This window comes from Cotesia glomerata, linkage group LG5, assembly GCF_020080835.1.
Source record: "Cotesia glomerata isolate CgM1 linkage group LG5, MPM_Cglom_v2.3, whole genome shotgun sequence".
Classification (NCBI taxonomy): Eukaryota; Metazoa; Arthropoda; class Insecta; order Hymenoptera; family Braconidae; genus Cotesia; species Cotesia glomerata.
Genome location: NC_058162.1, coordinates 13958321 through 13983081, shown reverse-complemented (window position 1 = coordinate 13983081; position 24761 = coordinate 13958321). Strand labels below are relative to the sequence as shown.

General features: G+C 27.8%; 1 protein-coding gene across 1 annotated transcript; it reads right to left on the bottom strand.

Annotated features, from left to right (window-relative positions):
• Positions 1-2285: 2285 nt before the first annotated feature.
• LOC123266027 lies at positions 2286-6915 on the bottom strand. Its single transcript, XM_044730055.1, has 7 exons — positions 6674-6915; positions 6359-6535; positions 5793-5965; positions 5123-5711; positions 4038-4616; positions 2816-3820; positions 2286-2707 (listed from the first exon to the last, which is right to left on the bottom strand). The coding sequence occupies exons 3-7, from the start codon at positions 5847-5849 to the stop codon at positions 2418-2420; spliced, it is 2520 nt and encodes an 839-aa protein (XP_044585990.1). The 5' UTR covers positions 5850-5965; positions 6359-6535; positions 6674-6915; the 3' UTR covers positions 2286-2417.
• Positions 6916-24761: the final 17846 nt, after the last annotated feature.

Sequence of the window (24761 nt, the reverse complement as noted above, 5' to 3'; positions counted from 1 at the left end):
TTTTTAGTTAAATATTTTAATTAAGGCCAAGACTTTTGCCTTAATCAAACAACAATTAGTATAAATATTTGATATTACAGTGAAATTATTGATCTCATAAAAAAAGTTTTTAATTGTAGGGAATTCCATTTTCAATAAGAAATGTTTCTTATGATTTTTTTGAATCCCGGAAAAAACAGACTGAAAATAATAGACCCGAAAAAAATAGACCTGAAAAAATATTAAAACCATGAAAGACTGATATTGATTCATCAAAATTATTATAAAATAAAAATAATAATAACAATAATATTTTTTTAACTTCACGCTAAAAAACTTGAAAATTTTAAAAAATCGGGAAGTTAATGTTTCTACCCCGTTTTTCGAAAATCAAGTCTTCATCAGATCTCGACGTTTTGAGGTTCTAGGAAGCTTCCCTGACTATTCCCGCGATAGTGTCTGTATGTCTGCATGTATGTGTGTGAGTATGTTTGTGTGTATATGTTGGCATGTGTGTGTGTGTGTGTGTGTGTGTGTGTGTGTGTGTGTGTGTGTGTGTGTGTGTGTGTGTGTGTGTGTGTGTGTGTGTGTGTGTGTGTTGGCATAAACCTCTCATAACTTTTGGATGGCTTGACCAATTCGATCGCGGCTGGCACTATTCAAAAGGGCTGGTCACACACACACATACATACATACATACATACATACATACATTATTATTACATACAGCATCACCACCGCGTGGGTAGTCAGGGAATCTTCCTATGACCTTAAAACGTCGAGATCTGATGAAAACTCGATTTTTGCAAGACGGGGTGAAAACAATAACTTCCCGATTTTTGAAAATCTAAGATTTTTAACGGGAAGTTAAAAATTCTTTTATGCAACCAAAGTTTTTGCGATGATATAAAAAATTTGACATTATTGATTATTTATTTATTTATTTATTTATTTATTTATTTAATTATGAATTGTTATTTCAAAATAACGGGGAAAAATCCTAGCCCTAATTATAAAAATTAATCAGTTGATATTGCATCTTATAGTGTGAATTGGATTTATAGATAAGAATTTCCCATGAGTTCTTTTTGACAAAAAAAATAATAATTTAGTTCCGCAAAAAGTATGTGTACTTATGCACGCATGTAAGAAGTTATACTTCTTTGGCGTAACAAGATAAAAATCTTTTTAAAAATTTTATCTTTCGCATTATTCTACGTTCGTAGAAAAAACGACAATAATAATAGAAAAAAAGTTATGTAATACCTTAAATTAAAATTGACAAGATACGCGTTTCAATAATAATCTACGTTAGGGATAATTTTGCAAAACAAGTTTTATGATTAAATTGCTTTGCAAAACCTGATAGCTACAGGAAAATTTTATGTAAGCAATTTGAGTTCTAAATTTGACAACAGTATCAGCTAATCGAGAGTATCAAACTTCTCTCATCAAAATTAATATAAAAGTAAAATAGATTTTCCAAAGAAAAAACTTAATAAGTAACTCATGATATTAAATCAGCTGACACCTAATATTATAACTTATTTTTAACAATATAATCCTAAACCCATATAAAAAATCTAAACAGCATAAAAAACTCATTAGTAATTAAATCGCGAATTCTACAATGTAATTTAAGATGAACTTTTTCTTGGAAGAGATAGCAAATTAAAAATTTTTATTCAAAATTCTTGATAACGGGATTCCATAATCGAATCAGCTGATCCGCAATAAAAATGTGTTTTTGCTATTAAGCAAAAACATCATTAAGCCTTACGATTTAATTCATAGTTTGTAATTTCGAATTTTCAATTCCGAATTGATGCACACAGAAAAAAAAAAAAAATTTTCTTGACTGGAGAACAAAAATTTGTACAGTCATATTTACATTTATTAATATAACTGATTTCAAACTTTTTATTCAATACGTATACCAATTATTTTTTTTTGCAAACTGATCTCTAGTTTTTTTAGAGTTCACAGAAAAATAGTTTTTTAGACCATATAGAAAAATAGCTTTAAGCATAATATATTTATTTAACATTTGTTAAATTCAAAATTGCCTGTAAAAATTACAGAATAATAGAATAATCATAGATAATAATAGTAATAATAATAATAATAATTATAATAATAATAATAATAGAATAATTTTTTCAATTTTAATAACTAAATCAAAACATAAATTTTTAGTTGAATTTTATAAAGACAAAATTTATAAAATAAAAACATTTGGCAGAGTATTCATGTCGATTCTTCAAATATTTATAAATTTTTAAATCAACATTTTTTTAATACTTATTAGGCTCATTGAAACATAGATTTTAATGTCTTATTTCAAATTAATTATAAAAAAACAATAGCTAAGAGAATTATGCAAATGATTTTTCATTAAGCATATATCAATTCTAATAGAATATCAATAAATAATAAATTTATGCACTAGGTGCCAATAAATCGCTTTTATTTATCACTTTTTTCAGATTAAATCGTACTGGCTCGTTTTTAATTACTCGTAGTTTGCCAGGTTGTTTTTTAGAGTTATTTTTAGTCCATACCCAAGTTTTAATTGATTTCCTGGATCGACCCTTCAAACAAGGGTATTTTTCTAGAAGATCGTCGATATCTTCTAGTGATGGTAAAGTACCAGATTCTAAATGATACTTGAACGCTGAAGTCACAATATCATACTCAGTTTTGGTCCATCGCTTTTTTTGAATTGTTCCTATAAACCAAATTAAATTTTTTTTAAGCATTTATAATAACACAAAACTGAAATCAAAATTATAACTTAAAAATTTGTGTATGAATTGAATATTAAAAATAAAGTTACCAGTAATTTCAGAAGTTTTTCGGCATTCTTTTTTGTTATCATTATCGTTAGAAACGGAATTTAAAACCATTTGATTACCATAGTCCAAATTCAGTTGAATATCTAGATTTTCGCGAGTTGATGGACCTGATGAATCATTTAAATTATCCTCCTCGACCGAGGTATTGATATCATGAGAACAAGATGGCTGTGAGACAAAAACAGCCTCATCCGATTTGTTATCAGACTCTTTTCCAGCCGCTTCACTTGGAACCACAATGAAATCACTTACGTCATCGATTTCATCGTCTTCTTCATCCATATCCACAGGACCTTGCACTGCTTCTAAAACCTTCGCCACTCCAATAATAGTTTTAGATTTGATCGGCTGCTGATAAATTTCACGATGAATCTTCTCAGAATGACCCATGTGCTTCATCACATCTCCTAGAGCGTTGTCATTCAACTCAAGCTCAATGCATTTGGTAGCTACATGCTTTCGTAAACCAGTTCCACGTAATAATTCCGGTTTTTCAGCACCACATGCAACCGAAAAGGATCTCATTTCCTTACATATATTTATGACTCTTATGCGGTCGTCTACTTTATTTGGCAATCCAAATAAATATTCATTTTTAGTAGGTACATTTGCACTTATACGATGTCTAATCAACAAATTAATCTCTTTAATAATATCAGCACCTGCAATCACAGATACCGTACGATCCCTTTTTCCTCTCACTTCAATTTTAAGAAACTTTTCAGCAATTTTTTTTCCGATATCATCTAACAAATTAAATTCTTCATGGTCATTTTTTTTACTAATACACTCAATACGATTCAAATCACTTAAGAGAATATTTTGAATATCTCCCACTCGTCTACGATTAAAGACAAGAAGATACGCAGCAACGAGCTTCAAACCGTTAAGCCATTCTGAGAGGTTAAAGCAATGCTCCAAAACTTGAAAACACCTCTTCCGTTCAACTTTTAAATAGTGAACTAATCGTCTTATATCTTCAGTGACTGGTAGTATTACGATTTTGTCTTTTAAGCTTACTTTTGAGCCTCCGTGGCAATTTTATTTATAGAGTCTGGCATTTCATTCTTATATACTTTTTTAAATCTTGTCACTCTATCTAAACCTTCTTTGTCATTTTTTTTAGCCAGTTCACTTTCGTATACCTTCCGAATGTGTTTTAAATAAGTCACTAAATTCAACGCCGAGGATGGTGCACCACACTCATTTTTAATCGATCAATTCTCGAGACAACTTCAATAGATTTAACAATTGTATCAATATACTCTGGAGCAAACAGAGAAGCAAGATCTACGATTTCCGGATTAATTTCTTTGCTGCGTATAACAATCGACCAACCAACCTCAGTCGTGCACGTATTAAATTGTGCTGATAATGTGCTGTATGTTTCAAACAGAGTTTGTTTCCGTATAAAAATAAGTAACCAATCATATCTTATCAAATGAACAATAGCATCTTCTTGGAATACCGGAAAAATAACTAGACTCAGTGTATCACTGGCAGTAGCATGAATACGTCCTTCAACGTAACGACCAAGGAATTTATACGAATTTGATCCTTTCGTTTGATTATTAATACATGTAGCAAAATGTTTGTAAGAATTTGCTTTTGTTACCGTTTTTAGACATTTAGCACAGGTCGTGTAATCACTTGCTACTTTTTTTTCCGATTTAGGACGCCGGCTGACTAGTAGTTTTCCAGTATTATAATCCGGGTTAGTATTGTGCATGTATCTGCCATTGTCTCGAAGAATTTCCAATAATTTTTTCCTTTCTTTGGTACCTACATAAATTATTTAGTTAATAAATATTTTAAGTGAAATATTAAATACTACAAAAATAATAAGACAATTAAATTAAATTATAACTTCGAAACAATCAACAAATATTTATAACAGCCTTCAATCAGTAGTATACGTTTAATCGAAACCATGAACTGCTTATAAATTATAATTATAAAGTCACATTTTAACTTCGATGAGTTAAATATGTATATAGAATTATAATAAAAGTCAATCAAAGGCTGTCAAATTATGATAGTTGACATTTCTTTTTAATAAAAACTACACCCATATATTTGAATTTTTTTGTACAAAAAGCTTAATTCGACAAGATTAAGAGGTTGATAAACTAATTATTCATCTGTACATTAATTTCTTTTTAGTCACATCAAATTTTAAATTAAAGTTTTGTTTAAATTTATTAAAAATAATTTCTGTAATTAAAATTACTGAAATTCAATAAATATTAATTCAAACTCAAAATATAATATCCAAAAATATTGCAAACCTTTTGGAGTGCTTTTAAGCTGCTGAGCTTCTTCAACATCTTTATGTTTCGTTTCAATATGGCGAGGTAACTTTACTACTGATTTTTGACAATATATACAGAAATACTTTTTCTTCCACCGTGGTTGAAAAGTTACATTTCCTACTTCATCAGTAGTAAAACTGCTCTCTACTTTCAACTTTGAATTATCACAAGACCCTTTCGTCGAAAGAGGAACCTTGATTGATGTCGAATTCTTTATAACAATTTTCTCGGTACTTGATACAAAAGAAGGTACGTTCATGGGTGTATTTTCAAATGTTGGATCTCCATCATTACCTATTTTTGGTAGTTGAAGGCTATGTGCAGAGTCTTCGGTGATAGTTGAAGAATGTATTACTTGGGCTGGGTCAAAATCAATATCACTTGTTTCTTTAGATATCGAATTTTGATCGGATAAAATTGAATGAAAATTTATTACTTCATGTCCTAAATCTGGAACTGATAAATTTTCATTATCTTCATTAACGGTTTCTTGCTCAGCTCGTATGAATTCCACTGTTTCGCTGTCTAATTGAGATGACAAAATACACTCTAATTTTTCGGAAATCTGGAAATTATTAAAGATGTAAAGCTATAGATGTAATTTATATTATAATAATGTTATGGATTGATAGGAAAGAATTGAAACCTCATAATTTGATTCATAATTTGATAAATCAGAATCGTCGACAATTATTTCATCCATACTTGGAATGATAACTGATTCTAATAAATCGTCTTCTGGTGAAGTGAAATCTGGAGAGGAGACAAAACCTTGTACTTGAATATCACATTCTTTTGAAAAGTTTTGTCAAAATTATTCTGTAAAATCAAGTCTGGTTATTTTAAGTAACGTCATATTGATTTTAATTATTTTCTAAAACATTCAATACATTCAACTAAGTTTTCAAATTAATTTTAGAAAATCTTAGGCCAAGAATTAAAATAATACTAATTCACAAATAGAACTATTTTTGAGCAATACGTAATGAGATATTCAAATATTTTCGTGTTATTTGAAGGAATTTACGACAAATTACTATCCATGCTTTTGTTTGAATGTAAAAAAAACTAATGTGTGATATTAAAATACTTCTTACATTGAAATAAAAAAATAAAAAGTTAGTTACAATTATCAAATTAATTTTTTGTAAGAACAATAATCTCATACATAACTATGGAAATTATTAGAGCTATTTAAGTGCTAGTGCGAACCTCAATGTTTTGTGTAGCGTCTGTTGAAATATAAGAATTGGTAGAATTACAATTAATTTTCATATTTTGATTTTGTTGTCGGAAGTTCAAATTTATCTGTAAATCAACCGATGGTTCAGATATGGTGGTATTACTAATTATTACATTTCGTGAACTGTGTGTAGTGACTGGTAATTCCTATGAATTAAAAAAAAAAATTACAATGTCATCAATTAAATAATTATACTGTCCTTATAAATATATTTTTTTTATCTTTATAAATATTAATAATGAATTTCATCTAATAACCAAAAAAAGCGAAATAAAATAGTTAACCTTTTGATCTTGTGACAAAGCCATAAAATTTATGGAATCATCTGTAAAATTCAAATCATTATCAATTATCATCATGTCTTGGTGTTCTTGATACGGTTTTAAATGAAAATTTGAGTTTTTTAATTCATTTTCAGCCATCATGTTATCTTCATCAGTTTGAGTGGGACAATGTGAAGCATCTTGCATTATCTATAATAAAACGATTCAATCAAAATTTTATGAATGAATTAATTTTATCTAAGCTTTAACAACTTATATTCAATAAATCCATACGAGGTAACAAAAATAATTAATAAATTACACTTGACCTCATAATCTTCCAACCTATCATGGGAGTTAGTATTTACGTCGTTAATAGAATTTTGTCTAGTTTTCATATCTTGTTTTACTTGTTCTGAATACATATCAATATTCAATTTAGGCGGTAGTTGACTAACCTTTGAAATATCGTGGGAAATACATAGAAGGTCATCTTTTTTAGTTCCAACAATATCTAAAACTTTTTGAACTGGTGAAATATATGAAGATTTTAATACTTCATTGTACTGTCCATCGATATTCAAGTCGGTTACATTTTTTTTTTCCAAGCTTGATAAATCATTTATATTTTTAGTTAATATTGTATTATTCTCAACAATCTGAGTACTCTTGCCATTGCACGATTCATCATTTTTATTTTTTTTTAAAAATGCCCCATTTAACTTATTTTTATCTATGTGGCTAATTATAATTTTTGGCACTCCTGCGTTCAAAGATTCACATATAGAAAAAATGTTATCACGACCTGAAAAAATTAAACATAAATTAACAGTATACCTTCTAAACTGAAAAAATACATACTGTAAATAGGAATAATGCACACAAGTTTATTGTTGACCGAATTGAATTTTTTTTTTTTTTTTTTTGTAATGGCAGCAGCAGATAATTTTATTTTTATAAATAGATATTTTTTTTTTAATTTTAATGATATTAAAAAATATTATGTCAAATACTTACTGTTCACAATTTTTTTACAATTTTTAGATAAACGTCTTCTTTTTTTAATTACTTTGTACTTTTGAGTATCAGTTGTACAAATTAATTGATACATTTTATAACCAAATTATGAAATTCACGTGACAATCGTTTTAATCTTAGAGGTCTTTATATGAAATAAAATGATAATTAATAACGCTTGCAATCTTTCTTCATTTGTTTTTTACTCATTTTGCTCAGTAGTTTAGCAAGTCAGCCTTTAAATTGCTAGTTCTAAATTTAATAATTAAAATACACATCAGATGTCACTACCGGTCACTTCGGCTACGTAACAAATTACCCGCACGACATTTCACCCGTGACAAATTCACCACGACAATTTCATGATTTTTTTGAATTTTAATTCAAATTTGATAAAAAAAAAAAAATTTACAAATATTTATAAGAAATAAATTACAAATATTCCGGACACAGTGGCCCCAAACTGTCGCGGGTGAAATGACGTGCCACGGGTCACTTCAGAGGTAATTTTAAAAATTTGCTTCAAGTCACATATGGATTAATCTTGTTAATCGTGGCATGAAAACTTATTATCGCTAGAAAATAATTGTAATTAGTTGTCATTAAGCGCAATAACAATATGACTTTTTTTGCGAGAATGATTAAATTTTAATAGCTAATTTATGATAAGCACCGTATTAAAAACACAAAAAAATGATTTCAATATTCATGGTCTGTAAGTTCTTTTAAAAGACGCAACTGTCAATGGCTTGTAAAATTAAGAATTTTAAAAATTAAATTGAAAATGAAACTGATATTATGGAATTCCGGTCGAAAAATAAAGATTGAAAAAATCGAATGCTATTAATTTTCAGTAAATTCTTGATAAATTTTTGTTCGCATAATTATTGCATTATTATCTTATTTAATAATTTAAAAATGGATCTACTGATTGTGTCAGTTTATTTTAATTACGATTATTTAATTTATTTATGCTGTATTGCGATTTAGTAATAATTTTTTCAAAGCTCGAATCAGATAAATAGAATTTAAAAAAAATAAACAACTTTATTTGCACTTAATAAAAGAAAAAGGACAATTAAAATGCTGTAAATTAAGAAAAATAGTAGATGATTATATTAATGATTGATCCCTGAAAATTTATATCAAATTGTTTATTGCCCACTAGATGACAAGATAATACATATTATTATTAATTATTATTCACAAAGTTATATTAAATCGATAAGTTCAAGTTAATCACGCAAATAATTCACTTAAAAATGCAAAAAAATGAAAAAAATAAAAACTATAATGAGATAAAACAAGCGTTAAGTTCCTGATCGTGAAAAATATTCAACTAAGTTATAAAATAGTATAAGAGAAAGTTTTGCACTATTGCTTATCATTTACTGGGTTAAGACATTTTTCGCAAGCTGAAAACATATGTTTCTTACACATAGGTAATTTACAAGAGCAGCAAAAAGTACGAATTTTAATATCTTTTGATCTTGGGCAAACAGAACAGCGTTTTGGCTTATTATCACTAGCATCTACTAATTTAAAGCGAAAAGAGTCTGAAGATGAAAACTGTGCAGCATCTTCTCTTAATTGACGAGGCAAATATCTACTTCTTGCTCTTTCCTGAATAGCTTTAACAACGAGTGATAATCCTAGTTGTTTTAAAAAATCTCTCCGTGAAATTTCTAGCTTATTATTGATAGAGTATATAATAAAGCTGTTTAAAATAGCCACATCAAGTAAATGGAACCATATTCTCAGAGAAAAACGACGTGTTCTCCGCGATACAGAATTTTCAAGGAAAATTTTTTTCAAACGTTCTGTAGCATGAACACCATTGATGTAACAATCCTCAGCTAACTTATTACTAAGCATATTATGAGCTTCAATATTATGTAAAGTTGACAGCAATACTCTATTTTCATTGTTGTTATCAAAGTAAGATGTAAGTACAAGATGGTTTTGATAACCATAAAAAGATCTAGTTTCTTCCTCACTCGAAGCACTCAGAAATTCTACAGGAATTTCTGGTTCACGACCATTCAATTCACCAATGGCAGAAATATTATCTCTTATAAGATTTTTCATTACCGGAAAAGTTGCCAAATTATCCATTAGGAGCAAATTACATTTAAATCCTTCAATTATACGTTTTATATACTTTTCAGTGCTGTTAGAATGAACATTATCCTCTCTTGTTTGCTTATTAATAAAGATTTCCATATTTAATACATAATTGAAGCAGCTATCGACAAGAGTGTAAATTTTCAGACCGAAACGTGGTGATTCTTTATTAATAGTTATGAGAGATGGTCCGATACCTTTATACTCAACAATTTGTTCATAAAATATGGCCTCGGAACTAACCATAAAATTACTCCGACAATTGTCAGTGAACAAATCAAATAAATTTTTTATTGAAGCGAGCCTGTCAGTTTTTTCACTTGGAGATTTATTACTTTCTGTATTAAATCGTAAGCATTGTAACAAGAATTTAAAGCGGTTGAGATTCATCGATAGCCGAAATACTTCAACACCCAGTCCACCTTGTTCCCATAATTCATCTAATTTTACATTTTTCGATTTTAATAAGCTAGCTAACAGAATTAAACCAATAAGTGTTTTGACTTCATCAATATTTGTCTCCTGACAATCTCTTTCTCGGCTATATTGATGACGGATACTCGCAATGTATAAATTTGTATTGTACACAATAAGTTCCAGGCTTTTTTTATCAATAAACAAATAAAAACAATCTTCTATGGTTTTGGCTTTTAACGCTTCATTTGATGGACCTGCTGCTTGAAATATTGAATTTGAAGATTCATCATTCGTCATTTCTGGATATTTTTTTTTCCATCGTGTTGAATTATCTCTTCCTAGATAAAAATCATTACCACTGACATTTGAATCTTTTTTAACTTCAAAAATCTTTGAACAGTTTCCTTTTTCACTTATTAAATTAATATTATCATGGAAGTTTTGCAAATTAAATAATAATTCATCATCATCTTCATCAGATTCATCCCATTCCAACTTATCAGCTATCTCGTCAATCAAACATTCTCGTAAACCTTTTAGGTCAAACATTTGAGCAGCCTATAAAAGAAATAATAAATAAATAAATAAATATAACCGTTAAATGAATTAAAAAGTTTTATTTTTTCAAAAGTTCATTAAAAAAAACTATGAGTCATATAATTAACTTACCATTTTATCAGAAAATTAACTTTTGATTTTATTTACTAATTTAGTTTTATAAAATATTGACTTTAAAAGATTAATAAAATCACGTTTTAACGTAGAAAGATTAATGAAATCAACAGCTAGAAAAAATATTTTTCACAAGTTAACCTTCAACTGATCACAAATGCTTACATTTTGATTAGTAGAGAAATTTTATTTGAATGTAAAAGTAATGAGCGCAATACAGAAAAGTCGGAAAAGTAATAAGTACAATAAATCAAGTTATTATTTTTATTATTTTTCCAACTTTTCTGTATTGTACTCATTATTACGTTATCGATAATACCGCGATGAAAATAGGATCAGTGCAATTATAAATCATTAAATAAAAAATTAGTGTGTGATTACGGTATCGAGAATTAACATAGAATAAGTCAAGATACAGTGAAGGCTGTTAAAAGTTACCGTAGTTCTGTCTCAATTTCTCATAAAACATCAATAAGAGCGAGAAAGACAACCTGGGTAACTTTTAAGAGCTTTTACTGTATTTCAGTTCAATTTTATTAATAGCGTGTATTTACACGCTAAATTGATAAAAATGTTAAAAAAAATTTATAAAAAAATTCATACATAAAATGTTCCAGATTTTGATCTTGAACGACGCCAGGTTTAATAGACTTATAATAGATAGGAAGATCAAGTGAATGGCTGCTTCGAACATTTATTGCCAACACCCCACGTGTGCAATTTACCATTATTACCATTACAACCATTTATTAAGTAGAAATTTGAAACTGGAGTAAAATTTTATAAAGACATAGTAGCACGTATCAGCTGATGTCACTAAATATTTATTTTTTAATTTTTCTATAGGTAGTAACGTAAGACATTAAGACTTGAACAAATATAAAAAAAAAAAATTGATGACATTTTCTCAATAACACAATGATTGGTTGTAAATTGGAATTTATTTAGCTGATGATCTTTGTGTATATTATTTTTTTCTGAAGACAGCTTGGTGATAGTTTATACTGTACTAAGTTTCCACGTGATCTACTTGATTGCTAGTAAGATAGTTTCCAATTATTACTTTTTAAAACTAGGTTTGAATTTGCGCGCTTGAATATGGAGTTTACTGGTTATAATGTAGTCAATCAATCACATCACGAATAAATTGGTCTCTTATTGATGTTTTATGAGAAATTGAGACAGAACTACGTTAACTTTTAACAGCTTTCACTGTACTTCTAAGAGCTTTTACTGTATTTCAGTTCAATTTTATTAATAGCGTGTATTTACACGCTAAATTGATAAAAAATATCTCTGGAAAAACTTGCTTAAAATTTTACGGTAACTTTCCAAAAATTACCAGTGAAATTTCTGTCATTTGTTCGTTTGCATAAAATATTAATGAAAATGTACTTGAATTTATTATTTGTACTAGAAAAAGTTAATCAATTTAGATATGATTTTTTTAATCTTAATTAGACATGAACATTATTACTATTCGTATTACTAGGGGATATAGATAAAGTTTTGGCATTCAAATTGTAAAAGTAATTTTTTGCACGACTTGACCTCTACCGAAGAATTTTCAAATACGTCATCAATTCATGATTAAAAAACAACAAAATAAAATTCATATCATGTAATTGAATCATTTCGATTAGCGTTCAGAGCTTACTAGCTGATGATTATCAAGCATTAATAATTGAAAGAAAAATTAAAATTATAATATTAAAAGTATTTTAGAACTAATACTGATTAACTTATTATTCATATTTGATTTCATTTCGAGTTCTTGTGCAATCAGCTGATTTAGATATTGAAATTTGCAGTAATCGCTGGAATAAAAATAGTTATTACTGACTATTAAAATAATACAAAAATTGAAACGATAATTTTGTGAAAAATAATTGCATCTCTGAATGTTGGCTTATACTGCAAGATATCCATGTCGAATGCTGCAATCTATTCCATCACACACTCCATGCGTAGCGTATGTTTTGAGGTTACAATTGAAATTGATTTGGAAGCTCCAGTTGAATCATTATTAAAATTTCTTTAGAAAATATACAGACTATAAATTGACTAAATTGCTTTTATTTATTTGCCAATTTTGAGAGGACAAATAAAAATTGTAACTTTACTGCAACATGTCAATGCTGTTATGTTTTTAAAACTTCATACTTATTTTTATATCTATGTCCTAATAGGCAACTAAATTTGGATTTACTTAAAAATTCAGTTTTTAACTGTTGACCATAAAATTTTTATCGATTTCTGGACTTACGATTAGAATTATAATTAATTTTTGTCAATTTTATTAAATCGTGCTATTACACGAAATTGAGTACTCATTCAAATATTTTTTATTACTTGGGCAAATATTTTAGCAAGATCATAATGGCTCTAATAATAAACCTCGAAACAAAAAATATTACTGAATAAAAAAATAAATAACAGATTCTCTTGATAACACATAATTCAAGTCACCGTAGACTTACTGTTTTTTTATAGTTCTTGATACTTATAGACTAAAAATTGTATCTAACATGATTATTAAAATAAATCAGTTGCGTTTAATCCATATTTCTACATCAATTGATATTAATGAATATTTTTGATAACCTATTAACTGCGGATATAGTAATATTAAATTTCATGTTGAACAACAATTTTGCTTTTTCCTGTGGATTAGTGCTTATTTTTGATTATATCATATGATTATTATTTACTCGAAAAATAAAAAAAATTCTTTTGGTTAACTAATTGGAAAAAAATATATATATACATAAAATCAACACCCCATGCGTTTTGTTTGTGATTGTAAGTTATAATTTATTCAAATTTATATTAAAGCTAATAAAAAAGTGAATTTAATGTACATTAATGTATTAAATACAATTGAGAAATAGTAATTTGATTCATGTGAATAGTTGAGGAAATAAATAAATTTCATTAGATTTCCTGAGTAACAGAATACATAAAATGTTCCAGATTTTGATCTTGAACGACGCCAGGTTTAATAGACTTATAATAGATAGGAAGACCAAGTGAATGGCTGCTTCGAACATTTATTGCCAACACCCCACGTGTGCAATTTACCATTACAACCATTTATTAAGTAGAAATTTGAAACTGGAGTAAAATTTTATAAAGACATAGTAGCACGTATCAGCTGATGTCACTAAATATTTATTTTTTAATTTTTCTATAGGTAGTAACGTAAGACATTAAGACTTGAACAAATATAAAAAAAAAAAAATTGATGACATTTTCTCAATAACACAATGATTGGTTGTAAATTGGAATTTATTTAGCTGATGATCTTTGTGTATATTATTTTTTTCTGAAGACAGCTTGGTGATAGCTTATACTATACTAAGTTTCCATGTGATCTACTTGATTGCTGGTAAGATAGTTTCCAATTATTACTTTTTAAAGGTGCAATTTCATGGTGACGCTCGACGCTGGCTTAGAGCGTCAAATGAGGTCACGTGGTATAATTTCGGCTGGAACTCCATCTTAAATTAATGTAGCGTCAAAGCTAAACATTGTTTAGCTTTTTAAAATTTAAAGATTTTTTTGTTTTTTTTTCAGCGTTTCTAAGCTTGACGCTCCAATATTTGACGTTGCGTTAATTTAAAATGGCGCCATGGTCAAAATTGTACCACGTGACCACATTTGACGCTCTTAACCAGCGTCGAGCGTCAGCATGAAATTGCACCTTAGAACTAGGTTTGAATTTGCGCGCTTGAATATAGAGTTTACTGGTTATAATGTAGTCAATCAATCACATCACGAATAAATTGGTCTCTTATTGATGTTTTATGAGAAATTGAGACAGAACTACGGTAACTTTTAAAAGCTTTCACTGTACTATACCATAATTCTTATGTCAATTTTATATTAGGATTCGCATTTCAACCACGAGAGGCCGATAAGGTCAAATAAAAGAAATTATTGTGCGCGGCAAAATTTGAACGAATTAGAAATGTTAATTGATCACAGCTGTGAGCTATTGAAACTAACTCGAAAAGCCGAATTAGCTGATTTAATAAAAAATATTATTAGTAAAACTCCGTGCGTATGTTTTATTATAAGGCAATTAATACTATAATTAATCAACTGATATTGTCATTTAATAGATAACTGAGTATTCAAGATAAAAATGACTAATAGCGTGTTGTGATTATAAGTAATTTTATCATTAATTTTTTTTATAACTCAACTCCGGGACTTATTACTAAGTCGGAGATTTTGATCCCTAATTAAATATATATCATAGCAAATCTAATTAAAGAAATAATCAGCTGATTTGTTGAAAAATGTTAATTAAAACAACCTATGCGTTTGTTATATTTTAAGAAGAAACTTATCATAATAGACTAGCTGATATTGGCATGTCATAATATGAATAAGTGTGATAGATGGAAATTTATATTTTGTGATATGGCAATAAGAAAATTTTAGTTAATTTCTTTTTTTTTTTTTATTTCCTAACTCTAGAAGTTATTAATCAACTAGATTGAATATACCTGTGAAACAATTAAAACTAACTGGAAAAGCCGATCAGCTGATTTATAAAAAAAAAATAATATGAATAAAACCCTACGCGTATGATTTATAATAAGGTAAAAATTACTGTAACCAATCAGCTGATACTATCATTTAATGATATAACTGAGCATTATAGATAGAAAATTCTTATTGCTTGTTTTGACAATGACAATATTTGTGATCAATTTTTTTTTAACTTAAATGTAAAAGTTGTTACTTAAATAGATATTTTTATCCTAGTTGGATATAACTGTGAGCTAACAAAACTTACGAGGAAAGCCGATCAGCTGATTTGTAAAAAAATATTATGAATGAAACCCCATGCGTATGTCTTATTACTTATAAGCTGAAAATTACTATTGGTAAATGGCAATAACAAGACACCACCTCGTGGTCGAAAACAGCACTACTCAAACCAGGTCATGTATTCTTATGGCGGTGACGTACTTGCCGTCTGGCGTTAAAATATTCAACTACTCAAACCAGGTTTTGGTAATAGGCCTTTTTACACGGTGCCATTTACCAATAATCAATCAGATGACATTTGCATAATATGAATGAGTGTTATTGATAAAAATTTCTAGTTGGTTCTTTTGAGGATAGGAAAATATGTAATCAATTTTTTTTTTTTAACTCAACACTAGGAGTAATAACTTAGCTGGATCATTACATCCTAGTTGCACATACATATGAGCTAATAAAACTAACTGAAAAAACTAATAAGCTAATTTTTTAAAAATTTTATTAATAAAACTCAATGAGTATCCTATAAATTAAAATACATGAAAGTCTTGAAGTTAGTCAAAGGTCGAAACTCGCAAAAAACGGGCCACGATTCCTTATTGGTTAAAATTAAGGCGCGCGCGTAGCACGCTATTCAAATTTCTAGTGTTTCATTTAAAGCAGAATATGAAAATGATCACTCAGCTGACAGCGGCGTGTTATAATATAAATGAGAATTATAGATAAGGAATTTCTTATGACTTGTTGTCATAAGACAATTTTTCATCGATTTTTTTTTTCTATAACACGACTCTAGGAGTTATAACTTACCTAGATTTTTTCGATCTAGTTGCATATACCTGTGAGCAAATAAAACTAACTCGAAAAGCTGATCAGCTGATTTATAAAAAAAAACATAATAGATAAAACCCCACGCGTATGTTTCATTATTAAGTGAAAATGACTATGATCAATCTGATAACATTGTCATTTGCTAATATAACTAAGCAATTTAAAAAAAAATTATATATGAATTGTTTACACCATAAAAAAATTTCTGATAACTTTTTTTTTTTTTTTGAACGGAACACTGGAGTTGTTAATCAGCTGAATTTTTTTATCCTCGTTGCATATACCTATAAGTTAATAAAACTAATTAAAAATGCGAATTAGCTGATTTATATAAAATATTATAAATAAAACCCTACGCGTATGTTTTATTTAGCTGACACTTGCATGTTGTAATATAGATAAGTGTTGCAGATAGAAAATTCTTCCTGCATGTTTTGACAACAAGATGATTTCTGATCAATTTTTCTTTCTTAACTTAACTCTAGGAGTTATGACTTAGCTCGTTGTTTTGATTCTAGTTGAATATACCTGTGAGCAAATAAAACGAACTAGAAAAGCCGATCAGCTGATTTAAAAAAAAGTATTATTAATGAAACCCCACGCGTATTTTTTTATTATTAGGAAAAAATTACTACTATCAATCAGCTGACATTGTCATTTGATACCATAGCTGATGAGTAATTTTGAAGGGAATTATGTATAAATTATTGAGATGATGATAAAATTTCCGATCATTTTTTTTTTCATAACTAAACAATAGGAGTTATTACTTGGGTGAATTTTTTTATCCTCGTAGCATATACCTATAAGTTAATAAAACTAACTAAAAATATTAGTTAGCTACTTTAAAGAAAATATTATAAGTAAAACTCTACGCGTAAGTTTTATTTTGAGGTGAATACGATAATGATTAATGAGTTGACATTTGCATGTTGTAATATAAATCAGTGTTATAAATAGAAATTTCTTATAACTTGTTGTGATAATAAAAAAATTTTTAATCAATGTTTATTTTTTTCTATAACTTAACTCTAGGAGTAGTTGCTTAGCTAGAATTCACTATCCTAGCTGGATATACCTGTGAGATAAAAAAACTAACAAAAACAACTTATCAGCTGACTTATAAAAATATTATTGATAACACCCCACGCGTATGTTTTCGTATTATAGATAATATAATGATAGTCAATCAGCTGACGTTATTGTTTAATAAAATAACTAAGTATTTGAGAATATAATTACTGATGACTTGTTGTGATAATAAGAAAATTTTTAATCAATATTTATTTCTATAACTCAACACTGACAGTCATTACTTATCTGGATGTATTAATTCTCGTTTTATATACCAGCAAGCTATTAAAAATAATTAAAAATACTAATTAACTGACGTTGGCATGTTATAACGTAAATGAATTTTATAGATAGAAAACTATTTCTGCATGTTTTGACAACAAGATGATTTTGATAATTTTTTTTTTCTAAAATTTACTCTAGAAGTTATAACTTAGCTAGTTGTCATTCTAGTTGAATATACCTGTGAGCAAATAAAACTAACTAGAAAAGCCAATCAGCTGATTGCAGAAGAAAAATTTTATTAATAAAACCCCACGCGTATTTTTTATTATTAGAAAAAAATTACTACTATCAATCAGCTGACATTGTCATTTGATACCATAGCTGATGAGTAATTTTGAAGGAAATTATGTATGAATTATTGAGATGATGATAAAATTTCCGATCATTTTTTTTTTCATAACTGAAAAATAGGAGCTATTACTTGGGTGAATTTTTTTATCCTCGTTGCATATACCTATAAGTTAATAAAACTAACTGAAAATATTAATCAGCTAATTTAAAAAAAATATTATAAAAAAAACCGTACGCGTATATTTTTTTTTAAGGTGAATACAATAATGATCAATCAGTTGACAGTTGCATGTTGTAATATAAATCAGTGTTTTAAATAGAAATTTTTTGTCACTTATAATAATGAAAAAATTTTTAATCAATGTTTATTTTTTTCTATAACTTAACTCTAGGAGTGGTTGCTTAGCTAGAATTCACTATCCTAGCTGGATATACTTGTGAGATAAAAAAAATTAACAAAAACAACTTATCAGCTGACTTATAAAAAATATTATTGATAACACCCCACGCGTATGTTTCGTATTATAGATAATATAATAATAGTCAATCAGCTGACATTATTGTTTAATGAAATAACTAAGTATTTGAGAATAAAATTACTGATGACTTGCTGTGATAATAAGAAAATTTTTAATTAATATTTATTTCTATAACTTAACACTGACAGTCATTACTTATCTGGATGTATTAATTCTAGTTTTATATACCTGCAAGCTATTAAAACTAATTAAAAATACTAATCAGCTGACATTAGCATGTTATAATGTAAATGAGTTTTATTGATAGAAAATTCGTTCTGCATGTTTTGAAAATAAGATGATTTCTAATCAATTTTTTTTTCTTAAATCAACTCTAGGAGTTATTCCTCACCATTTTTTTTTCTATTCCAGTTAAATATACCTGTAAGCAAGTAAAATTAACTAGAAAAGCCTATCAATTGATTTATAAAAAAATCTTAAGTATAAAACCCCACGCGTATGTTTTATTATTTAAGTAAAAATTACTATTATCGATCAGCTTACATTGTCATTTGATAATATAACTGAGTAATTTAGAAAAAAATTATGTATGAATTGTTGATATAATAATAAAATTTCTGATAATTTTTTTTGATAACTCAACACTAGGAGTTATTACTTAGCTGAATTTTTTTATCCTCGTTGCATATACCTATAAGTTAATGAAACTAACTAAAAACATTAATCAGCTGATTTATAAGAAATATTATAAATAAAACCCCACGCGTGTATTTTTTTCCTCTACAAAAAGATGTAAAATAAAAAATAAAAAATTCTAAGTAACCGATATGATTGTATATGAATTACGATAGTTATAAAAAATTTTTTTGTAAATTTAAAAATAAGAAAAAAACAATTTTGGAATGTATTTAATGTGCGTAGTTGCAAAATATTTTTTTTTCTTGTAAAATTCGTAAAATCTATATATTAGGACAAAAAATTTGAATTACACAATAACGTACACCAAGTACATTCCAGAATTGTTTTCTTTTTTCATTTTTAAATTCACAATAAATTTTTTTTTATTTATCGAGAATCATATACAATCATATCATCAGTCACTTGGATTTTTTCATTTTTTTATTTTATATCTTTTTGGAAAGGAAAGAAATTTTGTTTTTATAATAGTCTTATGAACGTGGACTTGGCGCTATTTTTTACAGTGAAACGGTTTTTGATCGAATTTTAGTATTTTTTGTAATTTTAAAAAAAGTCGACAATTTAAATTTAATACTTTTCCGCGAAAATGAAAAGTAAATAAATAAGAGAATGATTGCCGGCAAAATACTAAAATTTATCAACATGTGTGTGTGAACGCTTAAGATTTTAGTTAGTTTTTCTACCGAATCTGTGGACTCAGTAGTCTGGCGCTCCGTTTACAACGGATTCGAACGGAACTTGGCACCAGATTCTACCGAATTTGTGGATAAGTGTTATAGATAGAAATTTCTTATGGCTTGTTTTGAAAATAAGAAAATTTGTGATCAATTATTATCTTTAACTCAACTCTAGAAGTTATTACTCAGTCAAATTCTTTTATTCTAGTCGTATATACCTGTGAGCTGATAATACTGACTGCAAAAGCCGATCTGCTGATTTATAAAAAAGTATTATGAATAAAATCCCACGCCTATATTTCATCATATGCTGAAAATTCCCATAATTAATTATCTGCCATTGTTATTTAATAATATAGCTGATAACTTCCGTAAAAAATTTCTTATCGATTGTTGTGATAATAAGAAAAAACTTTGGAAAATCCAAAAGTGCACGACTCATAATGCTCATTTAATTATGAAAAATGGAAAAAAAAAACTTAAGTTCAAAATTAATTGCCGAAAGAACAGCTGTAGTAGAAAGATACTGCACAAGCGCCCCTGGTGGAATAAATGTATATAATATCTATAGATATAGATATATCACCATCCATGTTAATTTTACATGGAATATATATATAGATATACAGTCTTGTAGTTTTCGTTTTTTATTAATTGTAATTAAACGACACTGAATTAATTAGCCATTAGCATTCAGTGACCTACAATTGTCGATTAGAATTTAAAAAAAAAAAAATTTAACTCAAATAATTGATTTTTTCACAAATTACAGTGTTTCCGGGGTTTCATACACGACGGATAGGAAAATTTTTTAACTTATTTTGATGTTTTTTTCCGTTTCTATTGCAGTAAATCAATTTTTAGAAAGTATGGAATTAATCTCCATTGAATTATCTCGACAATAGTATGCAAAATATCTTGATTTCGTGAACTAACAAGGTTATAATACTAAAAATAGTTGCCAAAATGAGGCAAAAAAAATTTTTCGATCGTAAAGCACTCTCTGATGCTTCGCATCATGAGTCGTGTAATTTGTGATCAATTTTTTTCCTATAACTCAACACTAAGAGTTGATACTTAGCTAGATGTTTGTATCCCTGATTCATATACCTGTAAGCTAATAAATCTCACTAAAAATACTAATCAGCTGATTTAGAAAAAATATTATTTATAAAACCCCACGCGGAAGATTTATTATAAGCATAATATTATAACAATCGATCAGCTGCCATTGGCATGTTATTATATAAATAAGTATTATGGATAAAAATTTTTTATTCCTTTTTTTGATAACAATATTATTTTTGATAAACTTTTTTTTTATACTCAACTCTGGGAGTTATTACTTAGCTGGAGATTCTTATTGCAGTTGAATATGTTTGCGAATTAATAATAATAACTGGAAAAGCCGATCAGCTGATGCTTAACAAAGTATTATCAATCAGGCCCCACGCGTATATTTTATAATAAGCCGCACATTACTATAATCAATCGACTGATATCGTCCTTTCATAATTTAATTCAGTATTGTAGATGAAAATTACTAATTGCTTGTTTGGTCAATAAAATCAAATTTATGATCATTTTTTTTTAACATAACTCTGGGAGTTGTTACTTAAATGGATATTTTTTTATCCTCATTGCATGTATCTGTATAAGCTCGTAAAACTAACTGAAAAACTAATCAATTGATTTATAAAAAACTGTTAGTTAAAAAACCCCATAAGTATGTTTTATTTCTTAAGGAGAACTTTATAATAATCAATACATTTAGAAAAGGAAAAAAAACTAGATTTACATGCGTAATCACGTGGGGTGTAATACAGAAAGAGTTGAATGGGTTTTCGCGGACCAGATTATCGCGGACGGTCTTCAAAAGCCAGACTGTATGCCTAGAGTTATAGCGGACCGTCCGCATAAGCCAGAAAAGTCTTCAAAAGCCATACTGGATACGTAGAAGTGTCCGCATAAGCAAGAGTACATAAACATATATATATATATATATATATATATATATATATATATATATATATATATATATACGATATAACGCGGGGCTTGTCAGCATGATAACTTCTACAATTCTCTATTGATCTCAATGAAACTCTACATACTTATTCTACAGACGATTATGAAGGTCAAGTTCAAATTTGAGCCAAATCGGTCAATAAGTTTAGAAATTACAGCATTTTTAAATTTTGAAAAATACGAAAATTCCATATTTTATCGCTTTTTCTTCAAATAACTTTTAAACGCGTCGAGATATTTGAATTCTGTAAATGCATCTTATTGCTGAAAAAAATAAGCTTCAATTTACATATTTACATGTATTTCTAGGCCAAAAAACATCTATTTTGGGATCTATTTTAATGAAATTTTTAGTAGATTTCATAAAAATCTAACTATTGTAATTGTCCTCATGACGCAACTTTTGAAAATTTTGGTGTATTTCGACCTAACTCGATGAGCTGAGTCAGAAAAATACATATGGTTCAAAAATTTATATATATATGTATATATATATATATATATATATACATATATATATAATATATATATATATATATATATATATATACGATATAACGCGGGGCTTGTCAGCATGATAACGTCTACAATTCTCTATTGATCACAATGAAACTCTACATACTTATTCTACAGACGATTATGAAGGTCGAGTTCAAATTTGAGCCAAATCGGTCAATAAGTTTAGAAATTACAGCATTTTTAAATTTTGAAAAATACGAAAGTTCCATATTTTTATCGCTTTTTCTTCAAATAACTTTTAAACGCGTCGAGATATTTGAATTCTGTAAAATGCATCTTATTGCTGAAAAAATAAGCTTCAATTTACATATTTACATGTATTTCTAGGCCAAAAAACATCTATTTTGGGATCTATTTTAATGAAATTTTTAGTAGATTTCATAAAAATCTAACTATTGTAATTGTCCTCATAACGCAACTTTTGAAAAATTTTGGTGTATTTCGACCTAACTCGATGAGCTGAGTCAGAAAAATACATATGGTTCAAAAATTTATATATGTACGTATATATATATATATATATATATATATATATATATATATATATATATATATATACGATATAACGCGGGGCTTGTCAGCATGATAACGTCTACAATTCTCTATTGATCTCAATGAAACTCTACATACTTATTCTACAGACGATTATGAAGGTCGAGTTCAAATTTGAGCCAAATCGGTCAATAAGTTTAGAAATTACAGCATTTTTAAATTTTGAAAAATACGAAAATTCCATATTTTTAATAGAGTTTCATTGAGATCAATAGAGAATTGTACATGAGGTACTGTGTAGTAAGATGCGTGCCCTTTTTTTAACGTGGCGGGTCCCCAGTAGGCCTTTACCACGTAGAGTGGAGGGAAGGGAGCAAAAATGTCACTATTAAAATTATGAACGTTTAAAATTAATCATTTTCAATTCTATATCTAACTCATAATTGATTTGTTTAAACTTTTACGAAACCGAGATTTTAATTTTTAGGTGAAAGTAAATCATACCTCCGCTCGCACTTAAGGCATGCAATAGATCAAACAAAAAAACTTTGCCCCACTTCACCCGTCCCTAGTATTCATGTCTTTTTATTTATTTTTTTTAGTAGATTTCATATTTTTTTTTAGTAGATTTCATATTTTTCTTGTAATTATTTATTCAAGTATCTATTTTCTTTTCTTTTTTACACCAGATTTTAATCTAATTTCTTTTATCTCCTGTGTAATTTTTCATTCAACTATTATAATTTATATTAAAATAATTTGTTAATTGTCATAAAGTTTCAATCTATTAATTAATTATTTACGATGTTCATATTCTAACTTTTTATGATCTTGGTAATTGCACGACATGCAAGTAAGGGGCCGTTCATAAACTACGTCACGCAAAATATCGGTATTTTGGACCCTCTCCCCCCCCCCCTTCGTCACGCTTTTTCCCATCTTCTTAACATGTATGGTCACACTTGACAACACCCCCCCCTCCCCCTAAGTGCGAACGTATTTTATGAACGGCCCCTAATTAATATTTTTAAAAAAAAATCTGTGTTGACTCAATACATAATTAAATATAGTATCTTAAATAATTCGTAAAGTAATCGATAAAGGACAAATAATTATAACAAATCCAATAATAAACGAATTTATTATATAATTTTATTATGATAACCATCTTTGCTGTAAGATATTCATATCATAATCAATCAAACGTAAACCTTTTATTTTACGAATATCTTCAATATACTGAGTAAAATTGATAATTCTATTTTTAAATCGACAAATCTGATAATGAGATTCGTCCATCCAAATTATTGTTAATATTTTATATGTATTTAGAGTTGCAAGATCTATTGTTATAAGATTATCGAGTTTTTGACGAATATCATCAATACTAAATAAGATGATTTTAGTTTGTAAAGCCTGACTCATTGCAAATAAAGTCCCTTCGTTACCCCAAATTTTGTTAGCAGCAACCATTCTTAAAAAATCATCTATACTAGGACTTTCCAATATATCTTCACTTTCATTACTAGTTCTAACTTCTGTTTCTCCTGCTGTACATATTTTTTCATAAAAACTTAAATTCATTGTTACTTGATGAATGACAAAAATTTTAATTTCATAAAATCTTTCTTCGTCATTTAAAATAATTTCGGCAAATGTTCGAAATTAACAGTTTCCGTCATCATAAACGTTATCAAGAAAAAAATTATTCAAAATTGTGTCTCG

Excerpts from the sequence above, each read along its gene's own strand:
- LOC123266027 (XM_044730055.1), bottom strand. The coding sequence starts at position 5,849 with ATGGATGAAATAATTGTCGACGATTCTGATTTATCAAATTATGAATCA. Across the intron at positions 5,712-5,792 it reads ATTATGAATCAAATTATGAG|ATTTCCGAAAAATTAGAGTG; the intron begins GTTTCAATTCTT and ends AATAATTTCCAG. Across the intron at positions 2,708-2,815 it reads AAAAACTTCTGAAATTACTG|GAACAATTCAAAAAAAGCGA; the intron begins GTAACTTTATTT and ends TTTGGTTTATAG.